This window comes from Aptenodytes patagonicus, chromosome Z (genome assembly GCF_965638725.1).
Source record: "Aptenodytes patagonicus chromosome Z, bAptPat1.pri.cur, whole genome shotgun sequence".
NCBI lineage: Eukaryota > Metazoa > Chordata > Aves > Sphenisciformes > Spheniscidae > Aptenodytes > Aptenodytes patagonicus.
The window spans coordinates 53152116-53176949 of NC_134982.1; the positions used below are offsets into that span (position 1 = coordinate 53152116).

The window sequence follows — 24834 nt, forward strand, 5'->3', positions numbered from 1 at the left end:
GTTTAATGCATATTTATTGTATCTAAAGAAAAATCACCTAAATGTGTTTTCAATGTCTACTGGCAGAAATAACTGATGAAGCAATTCAATGGATTTTGATTTTAAAGACTCAGCATCCGTATGCATCCCACTGAGTTCCCACATAGGGCACTGCAATGAAAAATTCTACTAAAAATCTGCTTGAAGGTGCTACTTTAACTGAAGATTCACTGTCACTCTCATTCACAACCAGTAAACAGAGAGGAAGCAGACAGACTTAAATAAAAATAAAGTTTTCAAAATTAGCTAAAGTGGATACATGCTTGATTGGCATTAAGAGAAATAAATGAAATACTCCCAGCTCTTTTTGAAGATTTGTAAATGAGTATGGGACTACTCTCCAGAGCATTGGATTCAAAGCGGTGCTGGGATTTTGCAGCCCTAGTCTGCCCTGCAGAAAAGCAAAACTTTAGAGTGAATAAAGCTTTACACCTTGTACTGATTCCTTCAGCCAAAGAGCAGCCAAATCGCTTAGAGACTGCAAAGATGGGAGAAGGTTGCTGCTTCTGTAGAAAAACTAAAGTACATCATGCTTCTCCATATTTCACCACACTGCAGTGCCAAAGGGCAAAAAAGGCCTGCCACCCATCACTGAAAACACCAGCTCACTTTTCTTCACTCTATCCTAAAACCCCCTCATGACTAGGTCAAATTTTATATCATTTTGCAGGCTGCATTACCTTGTGTTTACTAATGAAATGAATTTAAATGCCATGTAAGGCTTTATCTTGCCTATCAGAGCGCTCAGTCTCTCACAGTGATGTGTACACCCCACATTCTAGAGCACTGGAACAGCTCCCTCTGCATGAATCGGATAATTTTGTTAGTTGCAAACAGTGTAACCAAGGTAAACAAATCTGTCTGACTCTCATCTTAGCTTCTGTCTTTTCCTGAACTGCCTGAATGGGACAAAACAACTACACAAAAGTGCCTTTGCACTTTCCTTACATTATTCTTACGTGCCTTACATGCAGAATTTGAGATGTCCTTATCTCCAGAGTTCTATCCATAAGAACTACGGAAGAAGACACAGAAAATCTGACACCTTACTTTGCTGACTGCACAAGAAATAGATTTTGCTTACAGCTCTTCAAGTTATATACTTCCTTACTGCAAAAGTACTCATTTATCAGTATCATATATATACACTATAATTTGAAATAAAGCATTTACAACATACAAGTACACAAAATCTTGTTGATACAATTTATTATAGAATTGATGGCTCCCATTTATGCAGAGTGGGAATTAACACATTTATATGTTATTTAAAACATTTTTTAAATTAAAAAATTTACAAAAAATTAAAAAATATTTTCTGATTACTATTATTTCCCATCCACTCTGAAGAACAATTCTTGAAATCAGACTTTGTCACAAACGAGTCTGTAAAATCATCCAGAAAAACGCGTGCTGAGCTGAACCAAGATCTTTGCTGTTTCAAAAAACAATTCCACTAGCCACCATTACAGACGAACATCAGTTTAACCCTTTTTTCCAACCTACTACCACAGAAGCGTTCTGTATAGTCCATGAGTACCTAAATTCTGAGGACAACATTGTCTTTTAAGGTAAGAAGTGGTAAAAACTGTTGTACTTATAACAACTGTGTATATCAGCAACATTAAGCATTAATAAAAAAAACTAATTCCAACCGTCTTCCATGACTTCAGCTGCTATACTTTTGTAACACTTCTCCTATTCTGCTTTGACATTCAAATGTAGTTCAAAGCATCTGCACTAATCCAATAGGATTCATTCCTCAATACACTTCCACCTCCACATGAAGTACACGTAACAAAATACCCAGCAAGCAGTGAAGACCAGTATCAAAGCCTTTGACTACCAGAATGAATAGCTACTTCAAAAGGGAAGTACAGGTCATTATGTTAACATCAACTAATTAAATCGCAAGACAATATGTGAGGAATATGCTTAAGTAGCAACAGAACCCGCTCTTAAACATTCTCAGAAATCTTTTCCTCAATACATACTGTTGGTCTCTTCTACAGCATGGTAATGACTGCATACTGTATCTGACCTAGTATCAATTACAAGACCACGTAAAAGTAGATACGCAGTAGCATTGACTTCTGATTTCTTTCACCACATCACATTATGTGTAGTGAAAGAAAGAAGCTGAACAGTCATTGCTACCTTCCTATCCCGCAAGAGAGTAAGTAATGTAAGCATGTATACCTACTTTTTCATTAACAATCAGGGATATAACAATATTCAATGCTCACACTGGTGGTCATGGTATTTTCTAGCTTTCCTTGCTGTACTGTCTACATGACAGAGACAACTACATCCTTTCACTAAAACAAAGGCACCGCAGAAACTGTGTCTGTGTAAGGTACTGTTCTGTGCTCTTCCTATAGAATTTATTATGCTAGCATTGGGCACATTGCCCTATCTGTCCGTGAGCTCCTCTCTCCCACAGCTGTGATCATTCAACCTCATGCAAAAGCAAAGCAACACCATGTGCATGTGGGAGGAAGACAAGGGAGTTTGGGGTAAGAAGATAACTTTTTAACAGTCTGAAAAAACATAATTAACAAAGAAGACAGTGCTAGACAGTGCTAACAAGTAGTAGATCATTTCTACACGGAAATAAATAAAATGCTGTTTTAAGAACAGAAGAGTTATTTTTTCACTGATGTATAAAAATGCTCCACCCATTCTGGTTAAAGACTATATACAGCAGATATAATACGAAAGTAGGAAGCATCCTGTGGAATGCATTCCCTAACTAAAATATTAGCAATATTTCAACTCACACTATGCAACAAAATATATTTTAATAATCTCAGTTTAAAAGTATTTTGACAAAGAGCCTTGGTCAAATCAACTCCACTAACATTTTACATGGTTGTCAAGTCAACTGAAAAAATATTTCTATCTAATAAAACCTCTAAGACTTGTTTAAAAGACACTGCCAGATTTTTTTTTTTTTTGTGATATCATGCAGAAAGTTGGAACAATCTCTGCTAAGTTTTGAAGATGATCCCTGATGATGTTTAATGTGCAGTAGGAATAGTACAAAGAAAAATCCTTAATTTCTCTGTGCTTAGAAGTCAGAATTAACAACTCAGGCCACCAAAAGTAGGAGACAAATATTAGTTCCATTTTTCAGTTAAAAAGTAATTATTTTACAATTCACTACTGCTGCAATTATACGTGTACAGCTCGATTCAAGATACACAACAGCATCTCTCCTGCCATCAAGGGAATGGGTTATATTCTTGCAGGCACAAAATGCATTCCAGTGTCAACCCACATACCGAAAAAGTCCCAAGTACCACACTTTGATTTGAGTTGATTATAGCCAAGTATTAAGAAATAAAAGCTCTTTTAAGTCTCAACAAAGGGTCCTCAGTCATTATGCTATATTTAAATAAGTTAAATAAGGCTATGCACACATCTTCTGGAAAGAATTAAGTCTGCATTGTAAAGTGCTATTTTATATTTCTTCTAACTATAGGACTCCAAAATTCTCCCACATGTGCTACATTCATGGCATCATGAATTTGCTCAGTGACCCCACACTCTTCCAGGTGGAAAGCTTTTTATTATTTATTCATTATTTTCATTGTGCTTTGCAAATGGCACATGATGACCTGGTTATCACCATCACATTCCACTTAAATGCATGATAGTGCAACTGAACAAGAAAGATGCTATTAAACTAGAAACAGGCAATGCAGGCACAAAGACTAAGTAGTACCAAAAACTTAACAGAGGAGCAAATTAATTGGGTGAGTTCGGATAGAAGTGGAGAATTACTTTAGGTCTATCTGTAAATAAAAAAAAAGCTAGAATTAAAAAGATTAAAGAGAACTACTACTGTTCAGAGTTTTACAGTCACTAACAGTGAGACAGGTTAGGAAATAAGAGATGGATTAGGAAAACCACAAGAGCAAGTACCCAAGGAACCAGGGGTAGGCTGTTGAATATTCAGCATAATAAATAGATTCCCAAATCCTAAAAGATAACAGTTCAGCCCAAGAGATATAAGCAGCAGAGGAATGATGAGTGCAAACTGTGGGTCCAGGATAACAGTACTAGTTTAAGCTCATGACAGAATGAAAATTACTGAAAAAACCTTTCCCTTTGTGAAGGAGACAGTAAACCTCTGAATGCTGCTGCCAGTTTATACCTGTGATGTATGTGGCGGGAACAGGGTGCCATCCGATTTCTTTCAAAATTCATATTTTTATAAATGATTGCTACATAGCATTTGTAAATTTACTGAAATTATTATCCTACAGATAATTATCCCATAGATTTTCTTCCATTCTAGCAAATAAATCACAAACATATAATTGATTCTATTACTTTAAAAAATAAAAATAAGAATTAATTAAAAATTATTATTAATTACAAAGTGTTATCCTCCCTATTATTTCTACTGTTCTCTTTTTTGTCATCATTACGTGCAATACTATGTTAGAAGGATCAAAACTTCTTAAACTATGGACTTGGAAACGACAAGGTTTAAAAGCTTATATGGCATTAAATAGTACAATGATTGTCCCAACAATTTGTCTATTCTGAAATTTTGCATATCACAGTATCACAAGGGTGTATTTGGTAAGTGAAAATAACACCACTCATTTGACTATCAATCACAGACAGGGAGACAGAAGCTGCACTACTTTTGTTAGTACTTGTGTTGCACTTTTTCAACAAAAAAAGTTTTAACACACTGCTATATTTATAGAGAAAATTATGTAAACAAACAGACTAGTAGCAGGTTTCTATAAGCTATTTTATAGAATTAATGCAAAAAATATGTATTACTATATGTTGTTTTGTTTTTTTTAAAATCCCAGTTAGTGAAATAATGTCTTGTATGATTTTTTAATAAGCGTTTTAAAACATATGAGGGCTTCACAGATCATTGCATAAATGGGATAAGACGTGGTTCTACTTGTAAATGAATTATTTAGCCTAAAGTGAATTGAAAGGCAAGTAACCCAGCCACAGAAAAACTATGATGGTAAAAGGTAAAAGATGATTTCTTTTGGAAAAACTTTGTCTTCAAAGGAAGAATCTACTGGACTAGGAAACCTCAATCTTCTTGTTAATAATTCGATGATAAAAAGAAAAAATCAAAAGAAATATGTTTACGCAATGAATATTTCTCTCTTGTGAATCATTGCTCGTTCTTCTAGGACGTTGGCAACTCAGATTACAATTTCAATCTTAAAACAATTGGGTAAAAAATACAAAATGTATACTAATATACGGATATTAACATATACTGCATGCTACTGTCCACCTGAGTTTGTAACTTTTGCTAAACAACTGCTTTCTTCTCTATCACTCCAACACTTCTACTACCATGCTTCAAGAAGCTGGATCTAGACATAGCACCGTGTCATGGTCCTTTGACTTAAGTATATAAATAATTTAAAGCTTTGATGTGACAGATGAATTTAGCATCATAATATGAAGATACATATAGCCCCTTGCTGAAGTTTTTTACAGAGAGGATACAATACAGGAAAAGTATATGCACTTCTGGCATATACGATGCCTATGCCACACCCTGCAAACTGCAGTATTTCAAGATAAACAATTATGTCTATGTTTATAACTTTAATCTTATGCTGAGGAAAAACATTGACATATAACATTTCTTCAAATTGAAGAAAATATGTTATCAGGAAAAAGACTTCAAGCTATCATGTACTCAGTGAACAGATTAAAAAAAAAAATTGAATTTCCTTATTAACAAAAACTGTTGACACTATTATGATCTTTTGCCAACGTTTTCACAGCTATGTTAAATGTATCAGACTATCAGTTAAGCCTATGCATCCTGTAGGCTGTTGTTCAGTTACTAACTGTTCAGTTTACAAATGCTATTATAAGGAAAATTAATTATAAATCCATCCTGGAACATTATAGTCTGGCAGAAATGGAAGCCTTGATACCTCGCTAGAGAAAGAGTTTACTAATCTTCTAAATTTCAAGTACAAAATTACCATATCTTTTTAATTTACTAAAAATGCTGATACAGTGCTACTTCACTGTCTCAGTGCTTCATTTCTTCCCGAGCTGTCTAGCTACCAGCAAAAGGCCAGTGAGGCTTGATTTCTGCTAGGCATTGTTGTGATGTGTTTCCATAAAATAAGATCTTCCTTGAACCTCTGTCTGTTCTTAGAATTGGACTAAGCTATTTTTTTTCATGGTTTTCAATCACCACACAAATTTTGAGAGTAAATTGAAATGCAAAGTATGTAATAAACTGCATCCTTTTCTGTCACCTCTAATTGCAAGCGTATTTTGTTGGACAATTTCCAGACCACTGGGAAGTTTGGTATGATATACCCATCTGCCCAATAAGATCCTAAGCTGATTTAAATCAGCATAACTTCATGACTGTGGAACACAGATGCCTACTTTCATATGCATGCAGGAAGACCAGAGACTATTGATTGTTAAAGAACTTACCTACTAAAGCATGAAACTGAATGACAGAATCTAAAGTGATCTCAAGGACCTTGTGACTGCTTTTTTTGGACAATGCTGTTTTTTGCCATTACTTTCTATTTGCTATCATTAGAGGGGTATTAAATGTCCTGCTTGAATGGCTGAACATCTAATAGATCCTTTGAACTTCATTAAAATAAGTTAAAAAAAAAGACATTTAAAAAAAGGCTTTAAAGATCAGCCAGTGCACTGTGGGTTTTTTATTGCAACAGTTTTGAACAGTTATGGATTCTTTTCCTAATCTAACAGAAAAAAAGGCAGCATTTGTGACGAAACTACTGGGGTGATACTTGTATAAATCATGTTTGAAATAAAGAATATGTAAAGCTGAAATGCAATACAAAGTGAAAACCCCCTATTACCTTTTATCAAAACAATAAACTCAGTAACAAAGAAAAGGGGAAGCATTGTATCTTTCTTGTTAAGAGTAAATTTAATAAAACTATGTTCTTATTAAAAAAGTACTATGCTTTATAGATAAAATTTCCTGTGAAGTGAACTTTTTTCAACAAACAGGACAGAAAATGTTACCACAGATAGTAAAACAATACCAAAAATAATATGAAAATATGTTCATGTTTTATGCAGCTATCCACAAACTGCAGAGAAGTATAGCCATTTCTCTGTAAATATGTCACTGACACAAATACGTGTATGGGAAAGGTAATTTCTTATAGCTTGTTGTGCATGTATTTTTAAAATCATTATAAAGCTCAATTTTGCAAACTGCAGCTGTGCTTTTCAAATTGTATTGCTCAAAGTTAGGTTCCCGTGTCCACACTTCAGTTGACAGTCAACAATACCTTTATTTTGAATAAAAAACTCAGTAATTATGAAAATCACTCAAAATAGTTAAAGCTCAACATCTCTGACAGTCAGGCTGCTTCTGTATCCAACTCCCTGAATCTATGGATGTTTATCTACAGATAGATTAATATCTGTAACTACGTATCTAAACTTGGACTGAGAAACTCAGCTTCGGACCGTTAGACAAAAAGGACAGAAAAATTAAGGAAAGAAGCAATGAGGGGAAAATGAGAGCATCTGCGCAGCTGGGAGGAGGCCACAATGACAGGCATTTCCCCTGAACATTCTAGCCACTGCCCCTGTAGCCCATGGGATCAGGGTTTTATGGGAGAGAGAAGGAAGAAAGTAGATTATTTGGGGACAGGTTACTGGCACGGTCCCCAGTGACACAACAGATCTGCAGCAGCTTCTTTCTTACTCAGTAGTCACTGCCATGGGAACGCCTGACACTGTAGGACCCCAAGATAACCTGAGTCAGGATGCTGGGAAAGAAGAGCTCTGAGAGAAAGGGACCCCAGAGTGATATTATGGCCATTACTGAATAAAGGCTTAGCTTAATTATTAGTAAATGGAGTAACTATCCTAACATGTCAGCTCAATATACCCTTGGTTAAATAATCTACACCTTGCAAACATTTTTTAAGTCTATAATTTATCAACAAATCAGAGTTGGCTAAATATATGACATCATGGTATCTCTCTTATGCAGATCTACTTTAAGAGAAATGCTATGCACAGCATATAAAAGATAGGTATATTTTGAGATTCGTCTATACTTCCTAGAAATTCATTCACTTATTGTTTATGCTTATAACTAGGATGGGATTTTCTCAGATTTGTATGTTCCAGTGCTTTGAATGATAGGGCTCAAAAATTTTGCTAGCCTGTCTCCTTCATGCTAGTATACAAATTATACAAACAATGACAAAAACCACCCAAAATTTTAAGAGGATGTATTTGAATTAGAAGGCATATGTCTTTCTGTATAGGAATTACAGACAGAAATAGAGGAACAGCTTCACATCAAGGAAAGGGGAGATAGAAAAGCATAACCTGAAATAAGAAGGTCCTGACCAACAGTAAAGTTGGTATTTTAAAGCCAAAATAAAGAAAAAGCCTTCTTGGGTGCCAAGAAATGAATTTCTCAGCCTTCTAGATCAACAAATTTAGAAAACCTATTGGTTCTTAACTTACTAATTACAAAGAAATAATTTATAAGTCAGCGTTAGTGAAAAAAATCCAAAAAAATGAAAGCAGAGGCTTAAAAATTCTAATGTTTTAGAAGAGATGGCCTGAAGCTGGAAAAAAAAAGATCATTGAAATAAAATAAATCGTAGTCACGTTGAACCTAGTAGTTTCATATTTTTACTCTTTCACTTGAATCAAAAGCCTGAGTAAGGGATTTCAGGACAAACTTGGGAAACATAGTCTACTAATGAAGGCAGTTGCAAAGGAACTGTACTGGTGCTGAAACATTTCTGCAGTTGAGGAACCTCAAAAGACCACCTCCTACAGCATGGGCTCCTTAGTACTTTCATCAGTTTTTGTTTCAAAACTATTCTTCAACTTACCACACCTGCATTTATTTCTGTAGGAAACAGGTTTTCAACTTCTACAATTGCTTACCTCATAATTTCATACTGTGATCCATTGTCCTGCGATCATATACTATTTCATTTATGGTTCATTTCTTAATCAACTAAAATGTTCTGAGCATTCAGAAAAATTCATTTGGCTGCCTGCTCAGAGCAGAAAATTGCGCTACAGAGAGAAAGTATTTTTCTTCCTTTGTGATAAAACAGCATTAAAGTGTCACTTCTTTACTTTCAAATTTATTCTAAAAAAAAAAAACTTATCCCACATTCTGGAATATAAAATAAATGTAATTAAATAATTATCCAAATAAGAACAGTACAATCTGTTGCATGGGTAGAAGTCAACTATCACATGTAAGAAAAGAAAGGTCCTATGGAAGCAGGTAATTTCAGTACTGTGATTCAAATCATGGATTATTCATCTAAATTCTGTTTTCAGGAATGAAAAGTGTATGCTGTTAATACAGATACTGACAATTACAGTCCTAATAGAGATATGTTTCCTTATTTGGAGAACAAAAGAAAGCTATGCTTATCATGAGTTAGTAGGAATTACAAACTGCCTTTGTAGTCTGTCCCAGAAAAGGGGAAGGCACATGGAAGGGGAGGGAGTCTTTCATTGTTCATAAGAAAGGCTGCTGTCGCTGACCAAGTAGGCAGAGAGTTTTCTTCTTTTTTTTTTCCAAATTAATGCCCAAAACCCTCTCCTGGTGAAGCTAACCTTTGGGAAAGTTGCTGGACTAACAGGTAGGAGACTCAAAATTCTTGGTATACCCCCCAGATAGGTATTTTGGAAAGAGAAAAACAGTGCCACTGTCCTGTAAAACCTCTCTACGCTTCTTTCTCAAGATAGAAAAGTCATTAATATGTAAACAGTGGGTGGTCTGTAAGCATATCCACCCAGGTATCAAGTAAGGCTTCATTCTTTCTCTCACAGCTGAACGACAAGGGATCAAAATAAATGGTAAACAAATACTTTGACTTAACATCTGAGACAAAATGCCACGTGTCAAATGCCTTAATTTAGTGATCCTTACTAATATGAATCCTACTGTGCAACAGTTTTATCAGTGGAAGTGACCACTACTGCTCCTGAAGTTTCTCATTATACTTGTGATTAGATGATTTTCAAGACGTAAGGAGGTCTTCTATCAAATCTAATTAATACCTTTGCTTTCTATGTGCTAATCTTGTTCCTTGTTAGACAGAATTCAATTGTAAAATCCTACTTTAACCTTATAAATACCAAGATAGCTCTTTTTTCAGTTACTTTAATGAGATTCCCTACTCCACATTAGTAACTCATTCACAAAGATTGGTAGACAGTTGCTTTTATTATTCTTGTTGATTTTATTGTGTTCTGTTATAATATTTTGGACTGTGATAACAAAAATGCATGGAGTAACTGATGCTCCATTAGCATTTCCTAATCTCCCATTTAAAACTCTCTTCAAGTTCCACTGTATTACATACAATTGTTTAATATTGTCACAAAAAATGTATGTTGTTTGCTTATGAGTTATTAAGTAGGTGATCAAAAAATTCCACAGACTTCCTCTTTGGAACTACAAAATACCTGGTAGAATATCCTGAATTTTAAAAATAGGTACATTTCATATTTCACAAAACACTTACCAGAAAAAGAATGTGGATGTGTATAAAACTGATTCTCAGAAATTCCACCAGTATCTTTCAACTATTTAAAACAACTTTTAAAATACACTTAGAGCACATAATAATTGTTAATTAATGTATTTCCCAATACTGCAGTTTACATCTATCCTTTATTTCTCCATACTTAAGAAGGAGTCATATCCCACAGACAGCCATCATGTAAGTAAAATGAGGATATAAGTGTTACTTGATAACCGAAATAATAGCATTCTCTCTCTTCTTCTCTCTGTTCTCCACATGGAGACAATGTCTTTTAATTCATTGTTGTTTGTTTTTATTCTGTAATATGACCTCATTATATAATTACTTAATTGCTCATTAAATTTATTTTAATAAATAGGATTTGATTATTAAAAACAAATCCATCAATGTGTTATAGTTTTTAATCTCTGATTACACAGACTGGCTCCTAATATTTCAAGATGGTGCTCAAAAATCAATTGTTGACTTACAACATTAATTCTCAATGTCATTAAAAGATCATCTGCTTTCAGATATACATGGCTAGAACAAAGACACTTCATATTGCAAAGTAAGGTTCAGTTTGCCATTGTATTTCATTAAGAATATTTCTGTTTTAATTGGCAAAACTAAGAAAACCACAACACTTAATAAACATGCATGTATCAGAAGTATTCAATATAATTAACTGTAATTCTTCAACTGTGTTCCTGTGCAAGCAAACCTAGATTTCAGCACAGGGGCTATACCCCATCCCCCCTAAAGTCCCCTAAACCTGTAATTATGCAAATGATGTCAGTGACGTTAGAGGTCTGCAAAATTGTTCTGAGTTTGCAAATGATCATGAGATTTTACCAGAGACAAATGAATCTCAAAGATATAGATAACAGCATGGAGTTTGGTGTATAAAAACAAGCTCTCCAAAAGCAAACTGTTATCTTTTTCAAAGATACTTTTATACTCATCAAAACAATGGCAATTGTGAATGTATTTGTTTGTTTATGTTCTCAGGCTGATCAACAAAAATCAACAGAGTCTATATTGCATAAATTTTGAGTCTATTTGAATGATAATTTATGAGCAAGTATATTATTTGTTGTACAGAAGACAAAAAAATTAAGGGGTTTTTCATCATACTTTGAGAGGCAAAGTCTTTGAGTCTTTTGAGTTTTTGCTTCTCCTGTGCTGCTGAATAGGACTCTTTTCAACAGCAAGAGCAACTAGAATGGTTAAAGATATTAAACAAAAAAAGAAGGTAAGAGATAAGTGACTTCAAGATTCAGAAAGAGTTTGTGAAAATTTTCTAGAAAACATGATGTGTTGAAAGAGGAAAAGATTTATGACTGGTCTAGATGGTGATCATTTCATCTCCATTTCTGAGACCATTGAGAATGAGCAAGACAAATCTCTGTGAGAAATACACTCGTTACATTTGAATCTCTTGAGGTCCTTTTCAATGGGACCTTCATTCAAATGTTTGTCTTCAAATATTTTTATATTGTCTCTCCACAAATAGTCAACTACTTCTAGTGTGCTTCTTTGCAATTGCCAGGGCTAGGTGGGCAGACAGTGACAGTCATGCAGAGAAAACAAATGTCTCTGAAATATCACCTTACTCTCTTTGGTGTACTCTCTATTTCAGATTGCAACAGTTAAGGACTCTGGCTCCATAATGAAGCAGGGATCAAGCTGAATGCCTCTGCATGTTTTGCAGTGGAGGCTGCCCCTTATTTTTTATTTTTTGTGGCAGCTGTTCATATATCTCTGGCTACTTATTTTTTCACTTTTGTAGTAGTCTTCCTAATTTCTATGTGGCTTGTTACTAGCCTTCATAAGGTTGAATTTCTTGAGGAAACGTGTGGTTCAAATAACATCCTGTCCTTTACTGTGAAACCAGATTTGGTTTATTCTTTATTTCCACTGTTTTTAAATGTCTATTACAGTACCTGCAAAGAAATGTGAGAATGTCTCTAAGGACATCCAAATGCCATTATTACTGTGAGAATATGATGGCTGGGATATCATCATGACTTGTTTCTCCAAATTTATTTGAATTAATATGGAGGGATTTGAAAGTTCTGAAATTTCATAGTGTAGCCTTTAACATTTTTTCCCAGGATTCATATATCAGCAATTTAGGTTTTATGTCCCTGTAGGAAGATCATGCTAAATCCTTTCTCTTCCTCAGTCCCACAGCAATGCAAAGCCATGAAAATATTTCAAGTTGAGGACCGAATGCAACAAGGGTTATAGAGCCTGGCCTGTGCAGCAGTCTTGGAAGAAGTGCTAGGCAGCAGTGAGCTTCCCTGCCTAACTTGTTCCAGATACTGTCTGGCATCCAGCAGCCCTTACAATGTCAAAAATAGGGCTGACTTGTCTGCTGCAAGATGAAAACTTCTTTATGAGATCAGTATCTCACATTCTCAAATTTGCTAATGCAGAACCAATACATCACCCATAACTTTGCAAGAATTTTGTACCTGCTTCCCGTTTTCTGCATCTAGGATTTTGTACATCACCATTTCTCAGGAAGCGTAAGGTGTTACGTTTCTTGTTGATCAAGATGCCTCTTTTTTCAAATCCAGTAATTCCGCTGCCAAGCTTTTTATTCTCTAAACATATGTTTACTGTGCATGGCATAAAGCAGTACTTATATTTCTCTAGATTATCTGGTATTATCATAGAATCATAGAATCATTGAGGTTGGAAAAGACCTCTAAGATCATCGAGTCCAACCATCAACCCAACACCACCATGTCCACTAAACCATGTCCCTAAGCACTGCATCTACACGTCTTTTAAATACCTCCAGGGATGGGGACTCAACCACTTCCCTGGGCAGCCTGTTCCAATGTTTCACCACTCTTTCAGGAAAGAAATTTTTCCTTACATCCAATCTAAACCTCCCCTGCCGCAACTTGAGGCCATTTCCTCTCGTCCTATCACTTGTTACTTCGGAGAAAAGACCAACACCCACCTCGCTACAACCTCCTTTCAGGTAGTTGTAGAGAGCGATGAGGTCTCCCCTCAGCCTCCTTTTCTCCAGGCTAAACAGTCCCAGTTCCCTCAGCTGCTCCTCATAAGACTTGTTCTCCAGACCCCTCACCAGCCTCGTTGCCCTTCTCTGGACACGCTCCAGCACCTCAATGTCCTTCTTGTAGTGAGGGGCCCAAAACTGAACACAGTATTCGAGGTGCGGCCTCACCAGTGCCGAGTACAGGGGCACGATCATATCATATCATATCATCATTATCATACCTGCCTCAAAAAATTTTCTAACTTACTCCATCAATGAACTTATCTGCAGATCTCATTCAGTTATTGTTTCTTTCCCCTTATCTCTCTGTCATGGTTTACTGTCATAAGAACAAGTGTACAGAAAATGAGTCTTCCTCTACCCATCCCCCTTTCCAATATTAGCAAACACTACAGTGAAAAAAAGAAATAGGGCAGCATGTGGGTACAAAACACAAACAAATTTTTCTTTTGAAGTCTTTCCTTTATCGTAACTATCACGCAAACAGGCTGGCTTATATTAACCTGGAGTTGCTTTCTGCAGTTACAAAAACTCAAAAAAATAAAAAACAGAAAAGATCAATTTCATGTGGCACCTGATACTCATATCATCCTTTTCCTCCAAGTTATGTAATTGCTCTGAATGTGCTTATTTTGCATCCAGGACAAATTTTAAATAGAAATATTTTAAGTTCCAATTCTTTCTTGTAATCAACATCACATTTCAACATTAGGTGCTATGACCTCCATTCTCAGACAGCTTTGACCAAATTTAAACCAAATCACGTCTAATTCAAAGTGTTTGTCCTAAGATACCTAACCTCAACATTCAGAGGTTCAAAGCATTTAATAAAACATCCCTCTCTGTTGTCACTCTGAAGCTGCTATTCTAAAAATGTATACACAGATACCTGGAGCAGACAGTGCAGGTAAAAATGACAGATTAATACACACCTCCCTTTTATTTTATTTTAAAATAAGAACTCTCCTATTTATTTTTCTTTAACAAGTACTGAAGCCAAGAATCAAATACAACTTCCACTAACAAATTTGATTATTGTAACATGAGAATTTTTCACTTTTGCTTCAAAGTATTCCTCATGTAATGAGTAAAAACATCCAATCCAATTGTGAAGGATAGTTACCTTTACCTTCACTTTGTTGTCCTTTTCTAATAAGGGGAGGAAAAAACAATATTCATGTTGTGATGATCGACGACCATTACACAGTTTAATGGGATCTAGTCTGAGAAAGCCAAATCAAATAAGGGCTCTTCCAATTCACAATCTCATTAAAATGTTTGTTGGCAACAACAGTCAGAGCTGGATCTGATACACAATACCACAGTCCCAAAAGAAAAAACATCTTGGGGCACCTGCTTTTCCTCTAGACAATGTCAGTCCTTCCAGCTAACCTAGTTACTGTGTAGCTATAAAGATTCCTGTATTACTCCAAGTTGTAAGCATTTTCTTATTTTACATACTATATATCAATACATGTCACTATTATTAATAACAAAACCATTGTTTTCCAAATTTTTCATCCAATTTAAAAGCCTTCCTAAAAGAAAAAAGGAAAATCTGAAGCACACAATCAAATTAATCAAATAATAGTAATATTACATGCAAACAAATACTAGGGTTTGTTATCCACATACTTACTTGTGACCCATTTCATGGGCAATGGTAAAAGCGAGATTCAGACCATTGTCCTCTGCAATTATACATTTTCGTTTTTCACTGCACATTCCACTCAGATATGCTATACCTAGGAAACATAACCACCACAGTAAATTATTTTTTGTTACTACTAACTGTATGTATAATGGCATTATTGACCCCAAACAAGTCTGAAACCTTATTGTGGTCAGAGTCATCCAAATATATAAACAGGTATCTCACAAAGGTTTATTTACTCATAAGCCAGAAGACAGATTTTAGCACAAAATTGGACAAAAGATAGCAAAAAAATCGCAAGCAGTGGCAATATTACCTGATAGTAATATTACCTGATTACATAGACTCCAACATGCAGGAAATGTGTTCTTTAAAAGCGTTGCTAGGTACCTTAATGAGATGTGATAGAACACACATATGAATATCGATACTACTGTAAATGAAAACAGATGTCTACAACAACAGGGCACAAATCCGAACAGGTATTTCTCTGACAGACTTAGAAGAACAGAATGTAAAGCAGAGAGTCGTGCCCCTACATTATCACTCTTAAGTAGTGATACAGTGTTCAGCATGTGAATGGTTTTAAAAATGTGTAAAGGAGTCAGGTGTCACAGAACTAGAAGAATTCGTAGGAGACTGCAGCCTAACAAACATATTCACTGTAGAGGCTATAATGCCTCTACTATATAATACCTAAGTTTTAAAAAAATAGAAGCCTGAATGGTAGGTTTTTGATTTCAAATTCAGCTTCTAAAAAGTAGAATGTCTGTAATTGTAAAAGCTTGAGGAACATGCAGCTTAATTTGTGTAATGGTAATCTTTCTCAGACTACAAATACATTTAGTGGGGACCTATTGTCGTCACTTGTTTGAAATTTCAGAGTAAGTAATCAAAATGCTGTTTCAAGTGTTTGGCCTGCTTCCCAGGAACATCCTTTCAATGGAATGGTGCCCTCTGGATCAACATGTTTTCTGGATGTTCGCATGTAAAGGTCAAGTTTGAAATGTTTGACAGTGTTTGAAATTTAGTCATAATTAGCATTCTAAGTTAACAAGATAAAAGTCATTCTTCTTACAACCCAGGTATTTGTCAGTCTGTGACCACAACGCCTCATCCACAGCATGAAATTCAAGTAGTAACCCCATCACTAGTCTGGCAGTGTTGCTCTTAACAGATCTGGCTGAAAGTTTTTGGACACAGAACTCATGTGACAAAAAATGTTGTTCAGAACTGAACAAAACAATCAAATTAGATTTGAATAAGGCAGAATATTTCAACTTTTAGTATTTCTTTCCAAAGAATGGAGAAAAAATGGAGCAAGAGTAAAAGTAATTGGGATACAAGAAAAGGCAAAACATGTTCAAAGCAAAAAACCTGAAGTCCTTCAAATGACACCTCATGCTAAAAGTAGGTATCATTTATATTAACTCTATTGAAAATAAGATAAGTAAGAAATGCTCTGAAATGTAATGTTTTATTTTGAATGTTATGCTCCAGTGGCTGAAGTAAAAAGAAAAATATTTCTAAAACCACTTTGTGCTTTGTAGTTCCACAATTACATGCATTTTCTTTCAAGTCTTGATGACCAAACTGAAAAAGATAGAGCTGCTTTTAATACTGTAGCTCTACAGAAGCAGCAGACATCAGGGCCCTGACTTCAGCCAACACCAATGAATTTATGAAGTGCTAAAACAAAATAGAAAAATTACTCTTGCCATAGACAAAATCCAATGCTTCATTCTGAAGTGTGGGCATTCCTATTACTAGAATGCAAAATGTTGAGAAATACCTTCCTTACTATGCTGGTTTTGGCTGGGATAAGTTAATTTTCTTCACAGTAGCTGGTAAGGGGCTATGTTTTGGATTTGTGCTGGAAACAGTGTTCATAATACAGGGATGTTTTAGTTACTGCTGAGCAGTGCTTACACTAAGTCAAGGACTTTTCAGCTTCTCATACTGTCCTGCCAGCAAGCAGGCTGGGGGTGCATAAGAAGTTGGGAGGGGACACAGCTGGGACAGCTGACCCCAACTGCCCAATGGGATATTCCATACCATATGACATCATGCTTAGCAATAAAACTAGGGGGGAGGTTGGCAGGAGGGGGCGCTGCTCAGGGACTGGACGGACATCGGTTGGTTGGTGGTGAGCAATTGTTTTCATTTGCATCACTTTCCTGGGTTTTATTTCTGTTATTTTCCTTTTCATCATCATCATTATTATTATTATTATTATTATTATTATTATTATTATTATTATTATATTTCAATTAGTAAACTGTTTTTATCTCAACCCAAGAGTTTTCTCACTTTTACCCTTCCATTTCTCTCTCCCCATTCCACTGGGGGGGAGGGAGTGAGCGGCTGTGTGGTGCTTCATTGCTGGCTGGGGTTAAACCATGACACTTACTGATGATGGCTATCCTTAGCTGGATAAAACTTACTTGCTGGGATCTACAGAAGGAGAATTCCCAAACCTCCCTCTGCCTGTTGATGCTGAGTACTAACTGAAAACTGTCTGACGCTCTCTAGTTTTTTGTAGGGAAAAGAAGTCCCCTAACCTTCTTTTGGCCTCTGAAATGGCAGGTTCAAGTACATTAGCAATCTCTTTCCATACAACAACATAAGTACTATCAGTTGCTGTCTACTATCCTGCCTGCCCCCCAGTTTATTCCAAAAGAACTATGCACATTGCAACTTTCATACCTATTCTGCAGAAGAAGCAGCCAGTAGCAGTAGGCATATTCAACAATACTCAATATATATCATCAATAATGTTTTTATACTTGGCATTCCTTGATGGGAATTGATTATGTTTGACCTTTTTAAGTGTAACATGAAATATAAGACCTGCATTTCATTTAGATTAGATTAGATTTCTGATTTTAGAACTGTCCAAAGGCATCAAATGCAATTAATGCTTTATGCCTTTTCCCCTATTAAACAAAGTCAACCTCATATGTGAAAGCCACATCCAACAGCAGCTACTGGATGTAAATCAGCCAACTACTAGCCCTGAACTAGTTTCATGTCTTGTCCTTGGTTATTAATTTCACATGTAGAGAAAAAGAAACTGACTTCAGTAAGCAGCTGCTCTTGCTTAGTTGTCTCTGCATTAGGTAAGAGAAGGAATTTCTTCCTTAAATATATGTACGTCTACTGCAGCTTCCTGTGGCTTATTAACACAGCTGGAACTGCTCCAAGGTTAAATCCACAAGAAAAAAAAAAAACAACGAACAATTGCTCCCTTGTTATGATTAAGGTATTCCTAGTGAACCCCACGGTCTCAACGCACAGCTTCAAATTAAAACACTTAGTATCTGAAAAGTGTTGGCTAGAAAGCAGTAACATCATCACACTGACAATTTAAGGAAGGATCCTGTTATTTATCTATAAAGAAAGCTGTGTTTTGAAACAAAAAGACACTGAATGAATACATGCCAAATGTAAAATATTCAAATTACTTCACTCTGTAGATACCTATTTCCCAAGTTAATTCAGAAGAAAATACATGCAATACAAATTAAGAAAGTAAAGCTTTACCATTGTGCCCTAGAAGAACCACATAAGGGACTACATTTTCTTATCAAACACGTAAATATCCAAATGAAATACATGCTGCTTCAGAAAAGTAGAACTTTTGCCAAAGTCATAGCAGTGGTTTATTGCTACTACCATTACTGCTACCTATAGAGATGGGTATTTCATTCTACATAATGCGATAAATTTTCTTTAAAATTTCCTGGTTTCTTAATTAACATCCTCATCAAATCATCAAACTATTTATTCTTTCAAAGTAGGCACACATTTACAACTTTTTGGTTGAAAAGCCATGGTTCAGCTCACAGGGATGTTACACAAAACACATTACCGACTAAAGTATCCAAACAAATCTGTCAGCTTTACCTACTCATTCACAGCCTGCTGCCCATAACATAAATCCACTACCTATATTAAAAGGCTGCTGTCAGCACTGTCCGCAGGAACAAAAACTCCACAGTAAAAAAACCAAAATCACGTTAAGAAATATGCAAACATACAAACATTGCTCTTTCTTACAGTGACCATACAACACGCAAGTATGACTTGAATATGTCTGCATTTCTAATATTGTATTGTAAAAGGCTAGAGAATGGTTATTATTTTTCCCTTCATAGTGATCCAATGAACTGAGTTATTATTCTGAAGGTCTTAATCACCAAATTACTTACTTAGCACATTTGAATTTTTTTTCCTCTGAACGTCCAGGGTTTCACAAGACATTCAAACTTGGTTTGTCATGCCATTAGCTATGTGCTTATTCTGAATCCCTTTCCTCACACTTGCCCCAAAATCTACTTGCTAATTTTAGATCGTGTTAAAAGCTAAAGAGACCCTTCCACATACCACCAGTTTAATCCATTGATATCACCTGGATATCAACTCTACACATTCCTGAGCTATTTCACAGCTCTTCTGTTTTGGGAACAGTAATGTTTTGCCCAACAGATTTTTTTTTTCTAGATTATAAGGCAATAATGACCATACAAAATACAGAACAAAGTTCCTGTAACATATTCTTTGATGAAGAGGGATAGAGGATCACCCAGATGTCCCTTCCACTACTGATCAAGAGCAGAGCCTACCTGAATTTCCAGTCCATATGAAATCAAAATTCCGTAAAAAAACAAATACATATGTTCCATTTCCAACACTTGAAAGCACAAGCTGAAAGAACTGAAAAGACCATGTATTTGTATAGCACAGTTCAGAAAAAAAAAGCGCATTTCCATTTCTAAGCATTTTTTAATGAAGGAGTGTGTTATATTCTCAGGAATCTAGGGATAGTACACTCCTTGTTGTGCTATCTATCCACCAGTAAAAATTGTCAGATTTGACCAAGATGAAAAACAGTAAAATAGAACAGATTCCCAGTGTCTACTGCATTCCCTGTCATCTAGGTAAAATAATGAAGCACACTACTACTATTGAATGCACATTAGATATAATTTTGAGAATATTGAAACTGTTCATGAACTTCACGAACAATGGATCTATTTTTTATTAAGTTAGTATACATACAACTGATATTGCTTAAGCACATACTATGAATAAAAGTAATACTTAAGCATGGAATTTTCTTCTGAAGTTTCTACACCAACGTTCCTAAACAACAGTATAAAACACTGATGAAATATAGGTAAGCCTGAAACGGATAGAAAACATGCAGAAAAACTCATGACGATTTGAATCACAAACTTCCCCCAAAAAATCTTTAGCCTGCAGAAGGTGCCATGCAGCGATACACTCCTGATAGCATGACCTTAGTTTGAATTATTGATGATGCACAAACCTAGCAAGCCACTGCAACAGAAACATAATTTAATGCCTAAGTACATCTGGCTTTTGATTCAAACATAAGTATTTTAAATTTGAACTGGCAAATCAATGGGCCTGTGAGCATAAATGATAGTGCTTAACTGGACTTGATTACTAATCTAACATGATTCTTGTTAGCAGCCCAGATGTTAAGAAGCAGGAGAAAAAAGCTTTCCACAGAGCTAACACTTAAAAGTCTAATTAGCACAAGCTGCTCTGAAGAGAGTCCCAGACACTGACGATTTCCAGGAAAAAGTCTTGTCAGTTGTCACTGAATCAGCAGCCCTTAAACACGGCAGCAATCCAAACAAAACAGTTAACAAACAGGAATCTCAAATGCAAACAGAAAAGCCTAGAAATATTTTTTTTTTCTTTTTAAAGTGAGAAATATCAACAGGGATAACTACACCTATATGTGTGCGTGTATATATATACAAATGCACATACACACCGATGCAAGACATTCGAAAAAATGATGGGATAAAACCAAATCAACTTCTGCTGCATTTTACTCAAATGTAACTCAAATTTTATTCACCTGTTTTGTTAGTTTATGATTTATGTACATCTTAGAAAAACTAACGCTTCCAGAAAAATACTTTATCAATATCTAATAAGTATGTGATTCTATGTTTCAGAATAGACTATTAAGCTTACTCTTCTCCCTTTAAACAAACTGCTGCACTTTAATCCTTAGAGTGGGGAAAAAAAGTCTAAAAATGGGGAGGGCATATCGATGTATGCCATACACGCATGAACAAATTCTGAATGTGTGATTGTACAGTTTTAGGTCCTTAGTTCTTGCACCTTATGAACAGTCCACAGATGTCTAATATGTTATTATAGGGATGGGGTGGCAGAACTGCTGGAAGATACTAATTTTCTTCTAAAATGCAGCCCACATGGGAAACAATTCTCTCAAGGTGAATACACAGATGAGACAGTAAGTGAATCTTCCCCACTGTCCACTCCTGGCCTTTGCTGACAAGTGTTGTAGGGATCCCCTGAGCTAAAGGCTGCATCCATACTGTTGTCTTTAACAGCCACCACAGCATTTATTCTCCGAATTTAGGTATTCCTTCTTAACCTGCATCAGAGTTTGGGTCCATAACGTGTGATGGCAAATATCTCCAGAGTGTAATTGTGTACAAAGTACATTTTTCTCTTTTTATGACGACTGCATAGGGGTATTCTAACTCAAATATAAAGCTCTGTTCATCTATTCAAAGCCATCTGTGCCTTCCCACAGCTCTGTCAGCTATCTCAATGACAAACTGAGAAGCTCTAGCACATTTAGCGACTCCTCAAGCAGAAGCCAACCACACCTTTCTGACATCTTACAGCCCTCTGCATACCTTACCTTCTCTTGTTCTACTACAGTCTTTCTGACAAAAGTGGTTATAGTCAAAAGGTCAGGTGTACCATGGGTTAATAAAAGACCAGCGTTATGATTTTTCGATGGTTCTCTATTCTTTCCTAGTCAGTCCTAATAGTCACTTTACTCAGCTGACCATTGAGATGACATTTTCAGAGAACTGCCCACTATCATTCTCTGATCTCTTTCCTAGTTTCAGATTTCACACAAATACGCTAAAGACTCATTTTTTTCCTTGATATGCATTACTTTGTATTCAGCAATACTTAACTTCATCTGCTCTTTCACTGCCTTTTTAGTATCATGACATTCATCTACAATTCTTCTCATCAGCTTTATACTGAACTATCTAGAATGCTTCAAACCATATGAAAGCATACTCAGGCCACCACTATTCCAAATACTTTATGAAGCGAGGCAGTTCTGAACTCAAGGACACCTCCTTCTAATGTAAAAGCTGACAAATAAGTCCCACATCTTGTTTTTTAACTTCTAAGCAACATAGGAAAAAAATTTTGAAAACATTTAAGGGAAAAAATTTAAAGCAACAATACACTGTAACATGGCCACTGAGTACAGCCTGTATACTTTTAAAATCTTTTAATTGCCCCCCCGTGTTTTTTTTTTTTTGTAAAGCAACATCACCAAGTGGAAAACTTGTCCATAAAAATATGGGTGAACAGGAAAAGACAATGATGCAAAAGAAAACTGCATACTGGAAAATGAAAAGAAAAAAGCCATAAATTGAAAAAGAAGAGTCACAACTTCCTTTCCTCCACATTTGACTTTCTTTTGCACCTGTAATCTAGAAACAGAAAAAAACTTGGTTAGATTAAAGTTAAAACTTGAAGAGGTCCTAAGTCATTTCGTTCAGAAGAAAATGTGAAAAGTCACAGCATATGGAGTAATGTGCTATAAAAATTTTCTTTGCTTCATATTTTCTCATACCGTTAATATGGAAGAAAAATAAAATGTAATCTTTCTAAGCAATAACTCAATCTTCTTCTAAGAAATTGAACTAGTTTGATCCATTACTCTAACTTCCTCATGGTGTGATTTACATAAACAATTTTTGTAATGTTTGTTTTACATGGCATAGAAAATTATTAATAATCTTGATCTACATTTATAAGTTTAACTTTTGGACAGAAGTAGAAAAGTCTACTTTTAGGACTTACACAATAAAGACCTTCAGTCCTAAAAGTGGGTAATTTACAGGGGTAAATTATAAGAGTGCCTTGTGAAAGCTTCATGGAAGCTGTATACAATCAAATAAGATGTGACTTTGAAAAGGAGACACCTCACTTCTTTGGCAACAAAACTGAATGGGGCTTTCGAAAGCAAAGCAGAAGCTTGTTACTTAAAAAGCCAGAAACAGGTTTCAAGCTGAGCGCCAGCCATTTCAGAACAGCTCTCACCAAATACATGCATAAATAAATTCATCTTGAGGTTATGCTTTTCACTGATGCATTGGACAGACATAACAGATACACAGTTTATTTGAATGAGTATCACATGCCTCAGATTAAGAGTTGGTGCCCATTTCCTACCATAAAACTCTGTTTCTGTACGTTGACAAAACCCTTGTTACTCTACAGACAAGATGGGGAGATGATGACAATGAATACTGCTGTACCCCACAGGAAGTATTTTTAACAACTGAACTTGCTTTCTGTTTTTTCCAACTTGTTCTACAATTACCTTTGCTTTACAGGTGGGCAATGCGACAATGTTGTTTTGCCGTCTTTCAGGCTGTATTTGTAGCTTTCTCTATCAACCCCTTCTAGGGATCATATTTTTTTCCTGGGGCAAGAATGAACAGGGAAAGCTAGTTGTGTGAACTAGACATTTCCAGTCCTCATAATATCTAAGCATATTGCACTTCTGATCTTGGGATTAGCTGTAGTGAAATAGGAACGAGAATTTACTTTTTACAAAGAAAATTTTTATTGTTGTCCATTACTTTCTTATATACATACATGGCATAAAAAGACCATTAGGAAGAAATATCTTCTAAAACATCATGCTATATGGAAAAAAGCAGAGCTTGAATTCTGCTTTTCTTTGATAGAATGAACCCTAACCTAGAAGCTAAGGAAAGACTGCTATTAATGGATCATCACAATGACTAGAAAATATGTAAACCAAATCATACTACTTCCTTTTACTTATTTACCTTTGTGACCAGGTACAACACTACTCCATATTGGTATAAAGTGTTAAAAGGTGCTATGTATGCACATTGTATGACGGCTGTGTCTACTTTGACCAATTGTCTCTACATTTCTGTGTTTATGTATACACTTTTCTTTTTTTCCACGCTTTTGATCCTTATTTAGCCTATCTTTCATTTTTCTTTTCCACACCTGCTTTACTTAAACAAACTTGTTTATTTAAAAAAAAAAAGTTTACCTTTTTGTGTCTGGTCAATAAACCCCTAAAACAGAAGAAGGGTCAGACGAGATGGGCAAGGGCAATGTGCTGATGAAGCTGAGGGAAGAATGTGAGTGACTGACCACAGCTGTTGCAAAGAAAGCTGAACTTATCTCAACAGAAAAGGGATTGGAGGGTTTTAGATAAATGCCTGTATCAGTTCAGTGGATTAACTGCTTGTATAAATGTTTTTCCCTGAGTTAATCAAAAGAGCGTGAATGGCTTCTTGAGTTAGCCAGCCCAGCAAGGGGTAAGTGCATATGTGGCTCAGTGCAACAGAGAGTATAAAAACTGAACAACTGACAAAACGAACTTTGAACAGAGCAATGGGCTTGAGCTGACATTAACTCACATATTCCTTCCCGGCACCTGGGGATGCCCAGCACTGTGATGGTGAGCA

At 35.7% G+C, this 24834-nt stretch overlaps 1 protein-coding gene across 1 annotated transcript in view; it reads right to left on the bottom strand.

The window, feature by feature from the left end:
- Window positions 1-24834, bottom strand: part of ADAMTS19 (ADAM metallopeptidase with thrombospondin type 1 motif 19) — a 162679-nt gene that overhangs the window by 66463 nt on the left and 71382 nt on the right. Inside the window, exon 8 of the mRNA XM_076361925.1 lies at window positions 15254-15359. Within this exon, the coding sequence (XP_076218040.1) occupies window positions 15254-15359 (106 nt within the window). The remainder of the gene's footprint in view (window positions 1-15253; window positions 15360-24834) is intronic.